The sequence below is a fragment of the Equus quagga genome, chromosome 4 (assembly GCF_021613505.1).
Source record: "Equus quagga isolate Etosha38 chromosome 4, UCLA_HA_Equagga_1.0, whole genome shotgun sequence".
Lineage (NCBI taxonomy): Eukaryota > Metazoa > Chordata > Mammalia > Perissodactyla > Equidae > Equus > Equus quagga.
In genome coordinates this window covers 38,493,275-38,514,034 of record NC_060270.1, presented here as the reverse complement: position 1 = coordinate 38,514,034, position 20,760 = coordinate 38,493,275, and the positions used below count along the sequence as shown (strand labels likewise).

At 39.2% G+C, this 20,760-nt stretch overlaps 1 protein-coding gene across 2 annotated transcripts in view; it reads right to left on the bottom strand.

Moving 5' to 3' along the window:
• Window positions 1-613: 613 nt before the first annotated feature.
• MCCC1 (methylcrotonyl-CoA carboxylase subunit 1) overlaps window positions 614-20,760 on the bottom strand; it is a 58,228-nt gene continuing 38,081 nt past the window's right edge. For both annotated transcript variants that reach the window (XM_046658926.1, XM_046658927.1), the window contains 9 exons: window positions 19,721-19,904; window positions 17,449-17,558; window positions 15,718-15,934; window positions 14,019-14,105; window positions 8,444-8,493; window positions 5,427-5,564; window positions 4,062-4,169; window positions 1,784-1,855; window positions 614-972 (listed from right to left, as the gene is read on the bottom strand). In XM_046658926.1, coding sequence (XP_046514882.1) covers window positions 844-972; window positions 1,784-1,855; window positions 4,062-4,169; window positions 5,427-5,564; window positions 8,444-8,493; window positions 14,019-14,105; window positions 15,718-15,934; window positions 17,449-17,558; window positions 19,721-19,904 — 1,095 coding nt within the window. In that variant the 3' untranslated portion in view covers window positions 614-843. The remainder of the gene's footprint in view (window positions 973-1,783; window positions 1,856-4,061; window positions 4,170-5,426; window positions 5,565-8,443; window positions 8,494-14,018; window positions 14,106-15,717; window positions 15,935-17,448; window positions 17,559-19,720; window positions 19,905-20,760) is intronic.

Below are 20,760 nucleotides of genomic sequence, written 5' to 3'. Positions count from 1 at the left end.
ATCCAGACAAAAGTGAAGAAATAAAATTGACAGTGTTTTTTTCCTTAATGAAAAATATGTTTCTAGAAAAAAGTATTCAGCACAGCCAGGCTGTCTACACTTATCCACTCTTTCTTAAAATTATTTTTTCAAATTTATTCAAATTAAATATTAATAAATAATACATCTAGCACATATAATTTAACTATTACATACACATATACATAGAAACATATGTATGAGTGTGTGTATATATTATATATACATTTGGACTAGCTTAGAAAGTGCAATAAAGGCAGAGCTAGTCTAGATAAAAACTTTCCAATCACAAAGACAAGAAACAAATAATTCATGTCTTTAAACTGCCTAATAAGTTACTCTTTGGTGGAAAAAAAAGTTGGTTGAGTTTAGCTCTATGGCTAATATGAATATTTTTATATTCATATGATATGATATATTCATATCATATGAATAATATGAACTATGTTACCACCCATTTTCATCATGATTGTAACTGGGAAATAATTCATTTAAACAACCTCTTCTCTTCCAGTCCTTCTCTTTTGGTCACATTGCCGCCCACGTTCGTAAAAGACACCACAGTGTATCAAATTTGAGGCAGACACAAACCATGTTAGCTTTCAATAAAAAAGTATAAGTCAATTTTATTAATATGAAATATTTTGAGATGATTTATTGTATTTGTGACCCAAGTGCATGATTTTCCAGTATGAAAGGGTGTTAGCACAATCATTCAGTAAAACTGTTCATTAGACCCCAGAAAAGCAGGAAGGCACTTTCTGTTTTTGGTGAAGAGAGACGATATTTAAGATACTGCTTAATTGGCCATTTCTTTGATGGAGTTTATTCTGCTTCCCTTTTGTCAGATTCTTCCTCCTCGAACTCGACTAAAGGAGCGTGTCTATTGGCCTGAGAACCTTCTTTGTAGAACACACTCTTGACCGTGCCGTCCTTTGGAGCCCTTATGATAAGCTGCAGAGACACAAGACGCGACAAACTGGCTGTGATACTGAGGACTGAGCATGCACCAAGTCAAGAAAGACAAAAAAGAAAAACGAAGCCAATTGTTCTGATGTTCTGTCGTCTGTCAGTGCTTCTCTCCCTTTTCCATGTCACAGCATACAAAGGAAAGGATAATATTTTTATGGTGTGTTTGGGGGTTGAGAGGAGTCGCTACCTTGACAGACCTCTAACACATTCAAGGTCACTAATTGGGAAGCTCTGGTCTAGCTGGTAATTCTCAAGTCAAACTTCACAGCAGACTCTCACCTGGGAAGGTTTTAAAAACTACAGATCCTTGGGCCCCACTCTGGGAGATCCTAATTCAAATGGTCTGGGGAAGTAGTTTTTAAAAGCTCCCCAGGTAATTATAACATGTGGCCGGTGCTGAGAACTACTGGCCTACAATTTCTAACTATTACAAATCCGCAACAGTTAATTTAATTTGATTGAGGTTTTCACTTTGATACTGACGCTTGGCACCCTAAGTTTGGCCTTAGAAAACATGCATAGTTAACATTCAGTTGAGTTACTGCCTGAATCTAAGCTATTGGTAATTTCATTAATTTCAGAATCAGAAATGACAGGTGCAATTTCCCAAAATTAAAAAGAAGATGTATTTAAACAGAAGGATGGTTTTGTTTTCTTTCCTGCAGTTAATTCTTCATCAAGCCATGGCTCTTAACATTTAAAACGGTATTAATTTACAAAACAAGGCAAAAGAACAATTAGGTCTGATAACTCCCAAAGTTCACTCGGCAGCTGAACTCGTGATTTCACTCACCTCCATTTTCATGGCGATCATAACCATGAGAGGATCTCCAGCTTTGACTTTGTCTCCAGCTTTCACAAACACCTAGAGATTCAGAGCGATAGGTTGATATTTAAAAACGCAGAGGTCCTTTGTGGTCCGCAGACTTGGTATATAAACGTACACAGCAGAAGCATGAGTCTAGTGCTTGTCTTGTCTGCCAAAGACAAACGTACTGGTACAAACTGGAGACTAACAGGTCAGTCTGGCGTTGCTGGCACTGTTGTCAGTGGGGGGCACTGCTTAGCTCCCCATCCCACCGCCCAGGCCATCTAGTTTTCCTTGAATCAGATGAATATGCTTTATATAGTTTGAGATCCTTTTGTTTTTCATGAACGGACAGACAAGACACACCGACAGGGCAGGACTACTATTCTTTGTTTCTTTTAAAGATTTTATTTTTTCCTTTTTCTCTCAAAGCCCCCCTGGTACATAGTTGTGTATTTTTAGTCGTGGGTCCTTCCAGTTGTGGCATGTGGGATGCCGTCTCAGCATGGCTTGATGAGCGGTGCCATGTCCCCACCCAGGATCTGAACCAGCGAAAGCCTGGGCCGCTGAAGTGGAGCCTGCGAACTTAACCACTCAGCCACGGGGCTGGCCCCAAGGACTACTATTCTCGAATGTCTTCACCAGAGGCAGGGTAGAGGGTCTTGCCTGGTTTTCTAGTTTTTGGGTTGTCTAGAACAGTGTTTCAAGTCTTCAGTGCCCTGTGTAGTAAATGTATAGACAATCTGCATGTGACAGAATTAAACTTATTGGCAACCCCGGAAAAGTATCTCCACTTTCCTTTCTACACGTATAAATGAACTCATATATCCCATATGGTTTCACTGTCTTCTGGGTTAACGTGGTTACGAAGGAGTTTTTGGAAACATCACACAGTAGAGTTAGAATCTAAAGTCAATGTGTAGAGCCAAATTGTGAAAAACGAGAAACCCCCTGAAAGCCCCACTTATCACCCAACGCTGGGTGCTTTAGTGGCACCTGATAAAATCAATGATGTGGGTTTAGGGGCCAGTTATGCGGAAAATGTGCATCTTTGAATGAAAGATGCTGTGCACATCTTGTGCAGGGGTGCACATCTTGTGCAGGGCTGCACATGATGAGAGGCCGGTGGGAACTGAGACTGAATGAGCTGAAGGCACATCCAAGTCTCCTAGTTCATATGCTTCCAGAGGGAATGGTGGGCGACATCACTCACACTATTTAAATAGTTTTCTTCCTTTTTTTTTGTTCTATTATTTATTTACCTATTTATTTATTTTTTGAGGAAGATTAGCCCTGAGCTACTATCTGTGCCCATCTTCCTCTACTTTACATGTGGGACGCCTGCCACAGCATGGCTTGATAAGCAGTGCGTAGGTCCACACCTGGGATCCAAACTGGTGAACCCTGGGCCGCCAAAGAAGAGCATGCAAACTTAACCTCTGCGCCACTGGGCCGGCCCCTATTAATTTACTTTTTTGCTGAGGAAGATTCGCCCTGAGCTAACATCTGTGCCAATCTTCCTCTGTTTTGTATATTGGTCGCGGCCACAGCATGGCCACTGACAAGTGGTGTAGGTCCGTGCCCAGGATCCAAACCCAGGTCACTGTAGCGCAGCACGCCAAATTTAACCACTAGGCCACAGGGCCAGCCCCAAAAGTTTTCTTCTTCTTCTTTTTTTTTGGTACCAAGAACATACAGTTGACATTTTAGGATTTAAATGCATTTGAGGGGACTCTACTGTATTCAAGCACATAAAAGGAGACTACTATCGATCATCATTTGAATTTATATCAGTATGGATCTCTACTCTGAATATATACTGCATTCAACACCAAACCACGTTGTTCTTCACCAATACCAGTCTCTCAGTTTTTTTTAACACAGATGCAATTATGTATATTAGAGAAAATGTTATTTCATGATAAAGTGTTTGCTGTTAAATTTAACATTAAAAAACAGCTCTTTTGGATATGGCTTGGTAAATGCTCCATTTTAATCCTAAAAAGACAATTTGGATTATTTGTACTTCGATAGAAATTCCCACTTTCAAAACCACAGTCTTTATCAGAAAATAGGTAAATAGGTGTTTTCACTGAAGACTGCAATATAGAACTTGAATCTATCATAGATCCTCTAGCTTTCCTGAAATGGACGCTTTCCGATGAGCAAGATTTAGAGGGAAAAAGCGTATATATGACAAAACTCAACAAAAACATTTATTGGGCCTTACTGGACATCATTTTACATACATTCATGTGATTACCTTTTCAATGGTTCCAGCCATAGGAGCTATGGTCCCTCCCTGAGTTCCTTCTGAACTCACTGAAGACAAGTATTTGGGGACTGGAATGTCAATCTGAATACTTCCTTCCTATAAACAGAACACAAACTGGAAATGAAATCAAGATCTTATTACTGTACTTTTACTAACATACCTAAAGTAACAATTGTTTTCAAGCTATTTGTTAAATATTAGTCATCTTTAACACCAGGGTTCCAATCTAGCTTTGTGACCTTGAGCAAATTACTAAACCCCTCTCGGTTTGGGTTTCCCATTATACAGGAGTAATGGTATACATGCCTCACAGGGGATTAAAGGAATTAACGTTTCTAACTGTTGGTAAAAGGTAGCCACTGTCTGGAAGCTATTTTTAGTAGCATTCCCACTATCAAGTGCTTACTCTAAGCCAGGAACTGTTCTTAACAATTATATATATTATGTCATTAATCGTCACAACAACCTTATTGAGGTAGGTACTGTTGTAATTCCTGTTTACAGATGGGGAACCCAAGCCCAGAGAGTTTAATTTGCCCAAGGTCACACAGCTGCTAAGTGGTGGGGCCAGGAATTGAACCAAAGCAGCTTCACAGTCCAGACTCACGCTCTTCATCACTCCACTATACTGCCTCTACATGCTGACGAGGGAAAGGAACGCCTGTAAGTGGGATCATCCTTGACTCCATATACGTCGTTTAATTACTGGAATACTAAGGCATCTCGTCACAAAGACTGATCTGTAAGATGGTTCCCAAATGTGAGAAGACTCCAAAGAGGGCACAGTATATTTGATAATCCATTCTCTTTTTTCTGCCCATGCAGAATTCTAAGGGCTCCTAACAAGCTCCCAAGCAAATCCACGCACAGACTGCCTCCATCATCTTGTGATTGCCAAGAGAACTCCACTGACCCCACCCACCTTGCTACTGCGCATCTTCCCCACAAGGAACGTCTGGTCCACAGACTCCTCTCTCAATGGTCACTTCCTCCCAAATCCCCAGGATCCCAAGAGCCAGGAAGATGGTGGTTGGGGAAAGTGTTCAGGAATCAAATCCCCATGAGAACATTGCCTACTGAGCAGGGAGACACTCTGACAAGAAGGGTGTAGGGACATCTTTCAAAGGAATCAAAGGAAGAAAATGCATGTGTCTATTAATGAGAATCTGTGCGAACAAAAGAACTAGAGAAGGCAGGAATGTGGCAACAAAACAGAGCAGAGAGGGAAACAGAGAAAAGGTCACAGCAGTGATCGAAGAAAGTGGGATCTTTCTAAGCTCTTTTGGTGGAATGCCTCTGGTCAAGCAATTTTCTCCCAAACCCCAACAGTATCATATAAAGAAGAGACATTACCATGGAAAATAGGTAAATAGTGTTTTCCAGGATAATTAGCTTCGTTTTACTAGCAACTCCATTAACAGAACATTTTAGGTAGGTGCAGTCTCCCTCACTACAAAGATCACCAAGGACCTGGAAAGTTTTATCTTCAACCTGAAAAGACAGAAAAATAAGATCCTTAAAATAAATGAACAACCCTACAGAATTAATAAAATCAGAATCAATTTCTTACTATGAACAGTTTCAAAAGACAACAGGTAAAATATTTTTTTAAAAAAGCCATGTAAAACCTTTTCCCCTAAGATTCATAAAATACTCTAGAAAGAAAAAGGAGTAAGATAGTTAAATGGAAAAAAAAAGTTACATAACACATCTATAGCACCATAATGCCACAGATAAAGATTCATTTAAGAATAGCAATGAAAATGTGAAATTGAAATATAAATCAAATTAAGCAAATTACTAAAATTTGATTGTGTATATTCCATGTTAGTATTCATTTCTGAGTACTTAAAGTCAAATTTAGTTTTACTGTGCCAAAACCAGTCATGAAAAAACCCAGAACCACATAATTAGATGGTATTTCACCAACACGTAGATCCAGTTTATGGGTTTCAGTTATGATTTAAGAAGATAAATTAGCTGGAGATTGACCACAATTTTCTCACTCAGAGAGAGTGCCAAAAAATAGATTTTACACAATCTTTCAAGGAAGCTGACAAAAGGACATGAAACCTTTCTGTTTTAAAGAATGTTTTCTCATATACACTAAAGAAAAAATTTCCTTACACACAGAAAATCCATTTAAATCTTCTCTATTTTTCATTTCAATTCCCAGATGTTAGTATCAAAGTCCTGTGGCTATTCTTTTCAAATATATTATATAGGCTAAGGGGAAACAGGTCATATTGCACTATTTATACATTGGTGCTCATCTATTCTAAGTTAAATATGACATTTTCCTCTGCTTTGTAAACTACTAAAACAGCAATTTGAATGTTTGTGGAATTCTCAGAAAATAAAGGTTAGATTGGAAACAGTTTTGTTTAAAGATTTGCAAAACCACTAAATTTGTGAATTAAGTTCCATGAGTAGATTAGTACAAATCTGCAATTTACCATTTACCAAGGGACAAGAAGTGGTCCCCATACCAGAGGCACCAATATGAATTACAACTCTCAAATACCAAAGTAAGTAGACTTTCTATAGCTTTTCTGAATCTCAGAGAAAGAAAACCAATGCGTCTCAAAGTGGGAGATCTAAAGCATATCATTAATAAATCCATTTTGCAGGATTTGAAATCTCTTAGCTCATATTAAAAATTATTTATTCTATGTTCTGAATTTGTATTTTACTATAGGAATTTGGTTGACTTCTCACATCGTTTTTTAACCTTTTCAGCATTTCATTTTGCCAGTGTAATGGACTTCTTTTAATTGAGAACAATCATAAAAACTTTAGAGATTCTCAAAGTATGACCTGTGGATTCCTTGGGGTCCCCAAGACTCTGAAAAGTGGTCATCAAAATCAAGCTATTTCATAATAATACTGATGTTATTTGCATTTTTTACCCTCATCCTCTCACATGTATACACTGGCATTTTCTTGAGACAGCAGGGCATGAGATTATGTTATCGCTCTGATGGAATGCGTGCTTGTGTAATCTTAGGTTTTAAAGTTTTCTCAGTTTATCCTACAACTCAACAACAATAAAAAAACCAATCTGATTTAAAAAATAGGCAAAGGACTTGAATAGACATTTCTCCCAAGAAGATAAACAAATAGCCAATTCGTGTATGAAAAGACACTCAACATCATTAATCATTATGAAAATGCAAACCAAAATCACAATGAGATACCACTTGACGCCCATGAGGATGGCTTTTTTAAGAAAGAAAAAACAACAACAGAAAGTAAGTGTTGGCAAGGATGTGGAGAAATTGGAACCCTTGTTGGTGGGAATGTAAAATGGTGCAGCTACTACAGAAAATAGTATGGTAGGTTCCTCAAAAAACTCAAAATAGAATTACCATAGGGTCCAGCAATTCTACTTCTGGGTATATGCCCAAAAGAACTTAGAATAGAGTCTTGAAGAGATATTCATATGTCCATGTTCATAGAAGCATTATTTATAAAAGTCAAAAGGAGGAAGCAACCCAAGTATCCATCAACAGATGAATGAATAGTGTGGTACATACAAACAATGGAATACTATTCAGCCTTAAAAAAGGAAGAAAATTTTGACACATGCTACAACATGGAAGAACCTTAAAGACATTATGCTAAGTGAAATAAGCCAATCACAAAAGGCAAATGCTGAATGATTTAACTTATATGAGGTACCTAGAGTTGTCAAATTCAGAGACAGAAAGTAGAATGGTGGTTGCCAGGGTTTGGGGGGATGGTGGGGGTGTGGTGTTATAATTTAATGGGTACAGAGTTTCAGTTTTATAAGAGAAGAAAAATTCTGCAGGTGGATGGTGGTGATGGTTGCAGAACAATGTAAATGTATTTCATGCCACTGAACTGCATGCTTAGAAATGGTTAAAATGGTAAATTTTCTTGCATATATTTTTAAAATATACATTAAAAAATAAATAAAAATGTTTTCAGTTTAATTTTCTAAATAGTAAATATTAATAGATGTAAACAACACAAACAAAAGTTCTTTGGGGAGCTTCAATAATTTTTAAGAGTGCTCAGGGGTCTTGAGACCAAAAAGTTTGAGAACTGCAACTTTAGATGTAAATACATGCACACATTTTAGGGGCTTGTCAGGCGTTGGACTCAAAGGTATTATTTTTTACCAAGTTTTTATCCTTAAGTGAACCACAGCCAAACTGGATAAACAATCAGAGACTGTACAGGGGGTAATTTCCCCAAATTGCTTGAAATAAAAGCACATGACATTCTCCTAACTATAGTCATAATAGTCAATGGCTTAGGAGAAACCAGAGAGTGAAAAGAGACCCTACTCAGTACGAGACATCCGATTTAGCTCTGAACTGTAGAACAAAACCAATAAGGCTTACCTGCATGCTATATGACCCATCATGGTTATATGTTACAGCTATGGCTACATCTTTATGGAAAAGGGGGAAAAAATTGAAGAAAATTAGAAGACATTCAATAACTGAGATTCTAAAAATCTCACTTTCAACCTAAAGAAAACTAGCTGTTAGGGATGTCAACCCTTTTAACTCCCAGACAACAAAGATTTAAAAAAGCAAGATCTATCAGATAGGTTGCAATAAGGGTGAATTTGAAACTTTTCTGTTTTAAAAAGTGGAGTTTTAACTCTTTTAATGTTGTAGGATATTTTAGATATTTTTCCCTCAACAAGAATGGCTGCAGTGTTATAGTAGAAAATGCAGTGAACTGGGAAAGAGAAGCTCTGGTTTAAGACCCACATCTGCCATCTGTGGTGGGATCACCCCTGCGATCTTGACTAAGTCATTTAAAACCTGAGTCTTGATTTTCTGATCCATTCTGACCCATTCAATGAACGTAACAATGATTAATTAAATGCAAAAGTGCTTTATTAAGCTGTAACGGACTACACAAATATAATATACAATATATCTATATTATTATGTGAATACAGAATTGGTTAAAGACTACTCTAGGAGACAGAAATCAAAAGCTTTGTGGGGTAGAGAATGCAGACAAAAGTCATTTCATCGATTCCTGACACTTTGACCGCCATTTTGATGCTGCCAGCTCAAATCTGTTTCCAGCCCTGACCTTCCTTCTCCAGAATTCTGATTAGTCATTGCCATTGCTCTATTTGTACCTGAAAATGAACACATTGGGTCCAACAAATCATCTTCTCCCTCCGACTGCTTTCTCTCCTGATCCGTGAGCACCATGACTGGCACAGCTATTCTCTTAGTCATTCAGGTCATAAAATCTGTCACTCTTGCTTTCTCCTTCTCCTTTGCCTTCCACCTCCAGCAGTCACCACAAAGTGCCACATTCTTCCCTTTGAATATCTGTCCTATGCTTTCTTCCTTTCCATTCCCATTGCTCTACCCTGATTCAGGCTGACGGCCTCCAGTTGGCTGAACTCTGAGGAGGTCCGCCAAGGACTTCAAGCTCAACACTTCCAGCTGATGTTTCCTAGCATGTTCCCACATTCAAATATTTGGCCTGGTATTGAAGGCACCAGACTCTCAGTCTTACTTCCCACCATTCTTCTACATAGCCCTATATTCCAACCAAATGAGAAAATGGGCCAATTAATATTCTCCCTATGTGCCCCCAGCCTTCCCCTCACTGTGCCTCATGCTCCTCCTTCACTACCTTACTGGGCCCCGGCCACACCAACTGAAACCCCACCCCTCATTCACACCTTGCTCAGTCATTGTCCTTGGGAAGAGTCTGTCCAGGTGGAATGAATTCTCTCTCCTCTGAACATTTAGCCTTCTACTTATAAAATACTATTAGGGGGCCAGCCCAGTGATGCAGTGGATAAGTTCTTACGTTCCACTTCAGTGGCCCAGGGTTCACTGGTTTGGATCCCAGGTGTGGACCTACACATGACTCATCAAGCCATGCTGTGGCAGCATCCCACATAGTAAACAGAGGGCGACTGGCAACAGATGTTAGCTCAGGGCCAATCTTCCTCGCCAAAAATGGCCGATCTTCCTCACTCCACTATTATGATTCTCCCCTTGTCCAGCTTTATGACAGAGTGATTTTTCTCTTTATCAGTTGTTTTAAAGAATTGCAAAAATAAAAATGTCCACAAAAGTCAAGTATATAAGTACATAAAGTAAAAAGTGAAAGTGCTCTCTACTGCCCAGACGTAACTACTACCAAACACTTTAATGTATGAGTCCTTGCAGACCTTTTAAAATGCACATTCAAACTTATATTTCTGTTTTACAAAAATAGGATAGTGTTAAACATATTGTTCTGCAACCAACTCTTTTTTATTAAATGTGACACACATATCTACTTTGTTCTTTCAAAGGTAGCAAGGGGGGGCTGGCCCGGTGGCACAGAGGTTAAGTGTGCATTTTCTGCTTTGGCGGCCCAGGGTTCACCAGTTTGGATCCTGGGTGTGGACATGGTACCGCTTGGCAAGCCATGCTGTGGTAGGCATCCCACATATAAAGTAGAGGAGGATGACATGGATGTTAGCTCAGGGTCAGTCTTCCTCAGCAAAAAGAGGAGGATTGGTGGCAGATGTTAGCTCAGGGCTAACCTTCCTCAAAAAAAAAAAAAAAAAAAGAAGTAGCAAGGGGATAGTTTAGTAATAATGATGATGATGATGACAGGCTAATGTTTATCAACTGCTTGCTATATGCCGTACAATGAACTAAATGCTTTATATGTGTTGTCTCATTGAATATCCACAATAACCCAAGGAAGTAAATTACCACTACCATCCCCATTTACAGCTGAGGACTTTTGATGCTGAGAGAGAGTGTATGACTTGCCCAAGGGGCACAGACAAGAGGGTAGCCAGAATTCAAACCCATACAGTCCGGGGCCTGCACTGTTAACCACTTTGCCATCCACCTTCCCAACACATATACTTCTCCTTTGCCAAATGGTAAATTCCTTACAGGAAAAAATTAGGGACAATGACATCTTTTTTTCTCTTTTTCACATTACTTAGAATGTCTATTTTTCCAAAAACTTTGTACTGAATGTATGAATGAATGAAAGTTCTCCACCCTATCTTGTCAATATCTTTAACCCTTCTTAAGAGAAAATGCATCCAGTTACACCAGATCAGTTTTCTTTCAGTTTATAAAATATGAAAAGTATTTAACTGACATGAATGCCAACATCATCATAGTAAAGACACTGCCGGGAAAACTCTAAATTCTTTTATATATTGTAGGGCAACTGATCTTGCCCCTCCCTCCCCTAGATAGCTCTCGGCCCCAAAGAGAACCTTAAACATCCTCTGATATATTTAATAAAGTATGGAACTTCAGCATGGTGCAGTCTTAGGTAAGCACATGCACCCTGGAGTGTGGGTGCAAATTCTGGCTCCACCAACTACTTTTGGTGTGCCTTTAAGAAATTTATTGCTCTCTCTAAGCCTTTGTTCCCTATTTATAAAGTTGACACAAATAATAACACTGATCTCATTGGCCTGTTCCAAAAATTCAAATGAGATGCATGGAAAGTGCTTAACACAATATCTGACACATACCAAACACTCAATAAATGTTAGCTTTTATTATTATCATTATTATTATTACTATTATTATTGAAGGGTTCTGTGAAACATGGCCACTAGTAATGAAGTAAGACTATTTTTCAAGCCTTGAATATTTAAAATACATGGTCATTCTCACTGAGACCATTAAAAGCTGGTTCTACTTTATTTATTTACCTATTTATTTATTTTGAGGAAGATTAGCCCTGGCTAACTACTGCTAATCCTCCTCTTTTTGCTGAGGAAGACTGGCCCTGAGCTAACATCCACGCCCATCTTCCTCCACTTTATATGTGGGACGCCTACCACAGAATGGTGTGCCAAGCAATGCCATGTCCACACCTGGGATCTGAACCAGTGAACCCCGGGCCGCTGAAGCAGAATGTGTGCACTTCACCGCTGCGCCACCGGGCCGGCCCCCTGGTTCTACTTTAGATTCATAAATGCTTCCGGCCCTTAGACTTTCTGTCTGGTGCATTCTCTTAACCAACCATGGTCACTGCTGACCAGCATTTATTAGAGACTCATCACAACATTTCTGAAAGCTATTACATTCAGACCTGGATTACTATTGAAAAATTCTATCAAAGGGATGGAGTGACCAGCAATCATGTTGGCTTCTCCATTATGTATTTATTTATTTTTTAATTAAAATTTAAAAAAATTCCAAGAAATACACAATAACTCAAACACTGCTCAGTTCTTAGAGAAGATTCATGCCAAATAATAGTTGGCTCATCTGAATTATAATCACACAAGTGGTTTTTCTGTTAATTTAGGTTGAAGAGGCCACTGAAACTTTATTGCTGCTGATACTCGTATTTAGCTTATAGGAGTCTAGGGTAAGATACGCCCAGAGTTTGGAGGCTATTTTTCAGGATGAAATGAATGAACTTACCAGAATAAAATGGATAGGTTAACCATTTGCAGAACGCTACTCTGTAAGGGATGTTTGCAAACTTTCTTTCCATATATTCAATGCACTTAAGGTAATGGCCATCTAGGCTCAGGATGAAAAAAATACCTAAAGAGCTGCAGCCCAATCAACTTCTGTGAACCAAGAATTTGTTAATAAGTGAGTGGGTATCTCCATAGAGTTGAGGTAAAGAAGATCCTACTCTGTCCACGGACAAGAGTGCTGTGACGAGCCGGTAGGGGGATTCTCTTCTACCTGATAGGCACATTGTCATAACGGAGCTATCATAGTCCAGCGACACCTCACACTCAAGGCTATCCAGCCCTCCCAGCTCTGACCGCACACTCATCTGGCTTCCCAGGCAAACTGTCCCGCAGCAGAAGGGATACAGCCAGCAGCTGTCACAGGATTCTGGTCCCTCTGGGACATTGTTCCAGCCATAAATTTATGAACTGCCTTCAGGCTTCGGTGTCAGCCTCTCCTAAGTTCAGTTACAGTAAATCAGCCCCCACCCTGAGGATACTCATATTAGTTTGCAATCAAAAATCAATTTTCACTGGAAAAATGGTGGAAATAGCACAGGAGTCAAGGTCAGAACAACTGGGTGTCAGTCTTGGCTCTGTCACTCAATCGCCTTGAGTAAGTTACTTCACCTTCCGTGTGCAGTTTCATCAGCCACATGTGGGTGACAGTGACTCCCCCTTGGTTGTTGTGAAGATAAAAATTTATATATGATAAGGCACTTCATAAATCTTAGCTCATTAGGAAGCCACTTCCACCTGAAACACTGCCTGAGCAGTGGGTAATCCTCCCTCCTTCAAATAGTTCTGGGTATTTTTAAAATTTTAAAGTAATACAATTTCACTGAAGAAAAATCGCAAAGAAAGTATAAAAAAGTGAAGGGAAAAACGATCACCTCAAATCCCAGCAGCCAATGGTAACCTCACTGACATTTTGGGGTATTTCATGTCAGTCATTTTGCTATCTATGCTTTATGATGTATTTTTAGAATATTTATAAAATATACGAAAAGCGTAAAGAAAATAAATAAATGTCCTTAACTCTACCACCCAGAGCCAATCAAATCTATTATTTTGGCATACTTCCTTCCAACGTTTAGGCTAGAGATCTTAAAAAATGTGATTGACTGATTGTGGATAGGCTGAGTCTTTTTTTTTCAGGTAAATGTGATATATTTCTATGAAGCACATTTCTCTTTTTCTTTTTAAAGATGGGCACCTGAGCTAACAACTGTTGCCAATCTTTTTTTTTTTTTTCTGCTTTTTCTCCCCAAATCCCCCCGAACATAGTTATATATTTTAGTTGTGGGTCTTTCTAGTTGTGGCATGTGGGACGCCACCTCAGTGTGGCCTGACGAGCGGTGCCATGTCCGCGCCCAGGATCCGAACCAGTGAAACCCTGGGCCACCGAAGTGAAGTGGAGAGTGCAAACTTAACCACTGGATCACAGAGCCAACCCCCACACATTTCTCCTTTAATAAAACATTACTCACTGTTTTTACCATCCCTAAGAGTCACGTTTCTGGTGTAACAGGTATTCAGTCTTCTTCCACTGCTGGATGCAAAAGGAGAATACTGATCTAAAAAAAAATTTAAAACTCAACAACAAATTTCAAAACATCAAGCCTACTAAATTTACGCCTTACGATAGAAAACACAAAACACAGGTTCTACAACTGGCAGCTCAGAAGTGTTTTCTTTATTCTTCTCATTGCTTTGAATTTAAATTAGACATTTTCATTTACATTTCAGGGAACTTCATATGAAAACTCCCAGCTTCTCTTGAAAAGTCAGAATATTTACAGTCTAAATTCTTATTCTCTGATGGCTTAAGTGGCACAGTGGTCCCCCCTTTTTGGTAGGGTAAATGCAGTCCAGGTCACCCAAATCACTATTTTTCCTTCACCTGCCCTCTTTCATTCTATGCCACTGGTTCAGCCTGTAGGCATTTAAGAATACAGCCTTTGTTGGACAATATCCAGGAGCTACAACATAGCTAACCTGAAACAATTTATTCTGAAGCTCATATCTGTGCCAGTTATACATTTTACAAAGGAAAGTGAGAGTAAGAGGATACTTTATTCTAAAAATGCTAAGTTCAGGCTTAGGAATACCATATGCGGCATATTTAGGTGCATTCATTTAACTAATAATATAATTAAAATAAAATAATTAAAAATTAATTATATAATAATATAATTAAAAATAAAAATATATTAAAAATAATATAATTAAAATAATATAATTAAAAGGACAAAATGAGGAGAGAGCACAAATCTCCTAAAGATGTAGTTATATATTTTAAGCTTTCAATATAACGTTCTTGAATGAATCCAGAAATCAAAGATCCTAATAATAGGATCCTATAATAATAATAACATAAAAATCCTAATAATAATGAAGAGATAAATGGATTCTTTTTTTTTTTTCCTGTTTGCTTCAAAGGTCAGAGTTAGCCTGAGTAAATATTTTGGAGCAAGTTTGGGAGAACTTGGATTTTGCTCAATTTAGAGGGAAGAACTTTTTAATGGAGAACTGACCAAAACTGTAATAAGCAAATGAATTTCCAGCTTCCTGAACTCTTAGGAAGAGGCTAAGCAACAGTTAGTGGGGATGCTGACGCAGGGATGCACCCGTGTGCAGCCAGGATGAATCCCTGCCTTAGTCCTTCCTATGCTCAGACTCTATGACACGATGAAATACCTAGGTTTCTAGTTAGTCAGAAATTTGATCACAGAATGGAAAAAGAGAGGAGGAAATAACTCAATAATAAATCACGGGTAATCCAAGGGAATCTGAGAGTCTCCAGCGCTCTGTCTTTGGTCTCCTGGGCCAGGGAAGTTGCTGCCAGTATAGAAGACACAACAAAGTAGGCCACAAGGAGTGGTGAACAAAAGAAGTTGGAAGGGATCAGCACAGGATGAGGGAAGAACTGGTGTTTGGTTGAAAAGAGATCCACCTCTACATTGCTAGGGGATTAGTTAAGTTATACTCAATGGGTTAAAAAGTATTTATGGGTGTATCCACGATATGTGAAGAGCTCTACTTCATACTAAAAAACACATTAGCGGAGATGGTGCCAATCACCGAGAGAAGAAAAGGGAGGCAAGAGCGGCATGAAGAAAGAAAAGCACATTCAATGATTATTCATAAAATCTTGACCAGCAGAGGAAAGAGAAAAGCATTCTGTACCCTGTGTCTGCATTTTGAAAACCTCAGACATAGCCTTCTCCTTGAGAATGAGACCCAGAGCTGCCTGGCACAAAACCTCTTTGGCGGCAGCCTTCCGATGCGGCAACAGTTCTTCACGGTGTTGAGGGATGAAATCAGTGTGCACGTTCCCTGCTTCGAACTCCGGGTGGCCAGACAGGCGGAGGAGGAAGTCAATGTTGGTGTGCAGTCCGACAATCTAGGAAGAGAATAAAGCCCACAACCCCATTGAGTGGGGAAAACAACAGATTCAGAAAAGCATTTTTATGTCATCTCCTCCTTCTACTAAGTACTTTCTGCTATGGGAAAAATAAAAACCTACTAAGGTACCATTGGCGATAAGACAACTCTCAGGAAAAACAAAACAAAACAAAAAAACTCACTTCACCATCACTATATATCTGGACTGAACACTTAAGACCACGTTTTACTACGATATAGAGGACACAGGAAATGGTGTTCGGGTGGGCAGTGTGGAGACATTTAATTGACTCAGGTTAGGAAAGCAATAAACACTAAGAAACTTAAATGAAATTTATTTGCAAGATATTGAAGAACCGCCGCTCAGAGCACTCCCACAAAATAGGAAGACTGCAAACAGAGGGCAGGATTGCTACACTGGGGAGAGGACGGGATTAAATGACCTCAAAAGAGCTTTCTTCCAATACCAAAATCCAAATTTTACACACTGATATAAAAATTAACCCAAATCCACCTAACAAATGAGATCAAGGGTAAAACCAGCTATCTGAGTCTCGGGTTTATTCATTCATTCATTCACTCATTCACCCACTCATTCATTTATTTAATAGCCATTTACTGAGCACCTTTTAGGTGCCAGGCCATGATCCAGGTACTGGGGACACAGTAAGGAACAGAATATATGAGTCCTTGCCCTCTCAGAGCTTACCTGCTAGGGACAGATAACAAGCAATATCTATAAACAAATATCTAATATAATGTCAGGTGATATGAAGAGAAATAAAGGCTGGCTAAGGGGAGAGAGAACAGCAAGGGGTCCTATTTTAATGGAGTGGCCCGGGAAGGACTCTGAGGAGGTGAGCAGGGGCTGAGGGCGGTGAGGAGGGAGTCTGAGATCATGTGGGGGAAGAACATTCTGGAAGAGAGAACAGAAACACATGGCTCCATGCAGGGTGTGTCTATGGAATGACAAGGAGGCTGGCGTGGTTGAAGCCACAGAGATCAGATGTTTGATCAAATTAATGACATGTAACAATCTGAATATCATGGTTTAATAAAAAATCCTTCTGTGAAGTAAATTGGAGTGGTAGGGGACTTACTGTGCCAAGAAAATTAATGTGCTACAGAAAGGCAATAATCTCTATCAAATGGATAAAACCGAACATAAGTATTTTCCTTTGAAGAAAATAACACGAGACGGTAGGCCACACTTGTGTAGCTGGCCTTATCTATGGGATGAATAGGAATTTCATATCAGATTTCACTGAAGTATAACACTGACACTAATACTTCTAGTCCCGCAATCTTTCGTTTCCAGCTGAAATCAAGAAGCCCTCAAACCCTACCCTGACCCACGGGAAATTCTTCCAGGGGAAATTATTTTGTTCGTGGTACATGGGTAATTGGTGGAAATAAGTTTACAAAGACAAAGGCTGACCAATCGTGGCAGACATGCTTGGCTGTGAGATACAAAGAGCATCAGGGTCACCAACATGGCCCCAGGTCACTTACGTTGTACTGACGAAGGCTGTACCTCAGCTTCGTCAAGGCCACCTGGCGATCTGCAGCCCATACGACCAGCTTTGCAATCATGGGGTCATAATGCACTGAAACTTCATCTCCTGAAATTGAAAAACCACAGTAACCACTCTAAGTCAAAACCTAAAGGAATACGACAAGCAAGACCTTCTGATGGGGCTTTACGTACATTTCACACTTAATCCTCACAAACCCCTGCACAATGGATATTGTTACTACCATTTTATTCATGAAAAACTGAGGCTCACAGGGGTTTAAAAACTTTCAAATTTAAGGAGAGCGTGGCCATCCTGGAGCACCAGGCCCTAAAAATAGTGACTCAATGACACCCAGGCTGCTTTTCCCCCATCCTATCTTCTTCTGAACCTTCTCTTCCCTCTCATTTTCAAAGTCAGTGCAGACTCCCCCTACTTTCTCATATCACAATCACGTTTGCCCCTAGCGTTCCCTTCCCTCTACCCCCTCAGATTCCTCATCAGAAAAATGAGGAAATAATTCCTCTATTCTGCGGGGTTGTTGGGAGGATTGACAGTAGGGTGCCAAGTGCCATACCTGGCAGAGCTGATAAATGAACAGCAGCTCTCATTACTACTAGGGTCTTAGAGAACAAGAATCTGAACCACGCACATTTCACTGGTCAGAAATGGCTCAAGTCAAAAGGATGCAGTGTATTACAAAGAATTCTAATCCAGGACATTTTTGTGATTTTGGCAGGTCACTTGACCCCTCTCAACCACAGGGTCTTCCTCTATAAAATCAAGGGGTTGGATTACATTCCTTTATCCCTCCACCCATCCACTCAGCCACCCACCCATCCATCATCCACCCACCCACTCACCAACACATACTGAACACCTTCTAGGCCTAGGCTTGAGCAAGGTGCTGCAAATATAACATGGAAGACCTAGTCCCATCCTTAAGAATCTTACAATCTAATGAGGAAACTAGACAAGCAGTAAAAGATCACCATAAGATAATACAAGGGCAATGCCAGAGGATTACACTGGGGCCCGGGGAGGACAGAAGAGGAAGGTCAGGGAAGCTTCTTGCACCTTTATTAAATTACACTGCACACTGTGCTTGCCGCACAGATTCTTTCTTTTCTATTGCAAGTGCTCTCTTTTTTCTCTAAGATGTTCTGCTTTTAAGTCAAAACAATTTACCGATGACCAAATCTTGCTGTGGTTTAGCCAGAGCTCTCAACATTCTGCCAATTTATCAAGAAGTCTGAATTCCTCATTTTGGCTTTCAAAACCCTGTATGATTAGCTCTCAACCTACATCTCCGGCCACATCTCCAACTACTCACCATCCTGAACCCTTTTCTCCGGCCACATATTTTCTCACAGTTCTTTGAACACACCTTTAGTTAATTTCCTTTTTCTTCACTTTTCTGTATGTTATTAAATCTTCCTACTCAAATCTACTCCAGACATCCTCTTAGAAATGTGTCCTGATTATATCAGCCTAACATAACCTCTTAATCTGAGAATTGCTATATTCCATCACTCACCACCTGGATCATTTCTCTGGCAACTAAAGTTAAGGTGGCAGTGGACAGTGTGGCTCAGAGCATGGACTCTGGGGGTCTGAATCTTGGCTCCCAGGGTCACTTAACTTCTCTGTGCCCTCATCAAGAGAAGGTTTCCTCATCTGGAAAATGGGGGCGATAATAACGCCTACTCATAGCATAGTTCTCATGGTTAAAGGAGCCCATATAGAAAATTCATCTAGAACAGTGCCTGTACATAGTAAGTGCTAAATAATTGTTAGTTATGACCATTGTTATTAATCATATACTGAACTGTCATAGCTCTTGCACTATTGTTTTTACTTTTATTTATTTCATTACTGTTTAGTGTATACTAAGTTTATATATTAGTTCTCCAGCTTGACTTTAAGTCCCTTGAAGGCAGAGTGCCTTGGGCATAGCAGATATCAGTCACCTTAAAACATTTTTGGAACTAGGCAAAGTAAAAATTTTAAAAGGTACACACAAAGTACTTATTGCTTAGGTTTGACCAAGTATTGCTGCCTTTCAAAAAAAGGTGTACTGTTTAAGAATACTAATTATTCTCTAAAATTATTCCAGAAGGAAAAATAAAGATGAACGAGAAACTAATTAAATCTCTTATTTTAAAACATACTAGACATTTCCACAAGACACAGGAAAAAGACCCCGTCCAAAAATAATAACTTACTAAAAATTCAAAAACACTGAGACTTTTTGTTTTATTTAGCTCTACCTTGCCGTACTCCGGTTTCAATCCTGGTGGAAAGGTCTGCTTGAGGAGTGGAGAGGTACACTAATGGTCCAGCCCCCGGCATGAAGTCATTGCTAGGATCTTCTGCATATATTCTAGCTTCAAAGGCGTGGCCCTGCAGAGTTATCTCCTCCTGGCTCAAAGGAATTTTCTCTCCTGCTGCAATCTGGTAAAAGAGGAGAATGTGCTTCTTATGAAAACCCGCCCTATACCAGCTATGAGGCTTAGTAAGTTAATGGTCTCGCCTCTTCCTACACAAAATGTAAATCTGGACTTGTTATGAAGCCAAATAACAACTACTTATTTTAGCCACCCACTTGAGTATTGGGCAAAAGCAAAACGCAGATGCAGCTTGGAAGTGATGTATTAATTACAATGGGTTTCTACAGTTTTTAAAAAGAAAAAATGGGCAAACTGATGACTAAATTATAAACATAAAAATCAGTGTTTTTTCAATATAATTGAAACCAAAATTTCTTACTGGCAAGATATTCTCAGTTTTCATTTAAAACATTAGCACTCAGTTACCAAATCAATGTTTTTTTATAGTAAGTTATTAGTTGGTGTGGAGGACTACATTCACAGTTATGGCTAAAACGTGGCATTAGCCATCTTTGTAATCTTCACCACCAAGTCAGTGATGAAGAAAAACAGAAGGGGGAACATGACAGTTTTTCAATTTTGTTATGTTTACATATATTGCATGATACCAGATTATAAACAGGATGATCAGTATTGTTTATTACTCAATAATTATTATTATTTTGGCTATTATGTACCAATACAACAAATCTCTCTCTTCAACTGGTATAATTTGGAAAACACTAACAGAGGACACGCTGTCACTCTTTCTCTTTACTCTCCCCTTCAGTTTTCTTCCAAAATGAGAAAATGATAAACTGAGAAAGCAAAAGATACAGAGAAAAAAACCTCTAAGTAACTTAGCACCACACTGAACTAAACAGGTAAGCGTAAAACAGAGGCAAAGTTTTCATCTCTTTAAATCTGTAAATGAGAAAAAT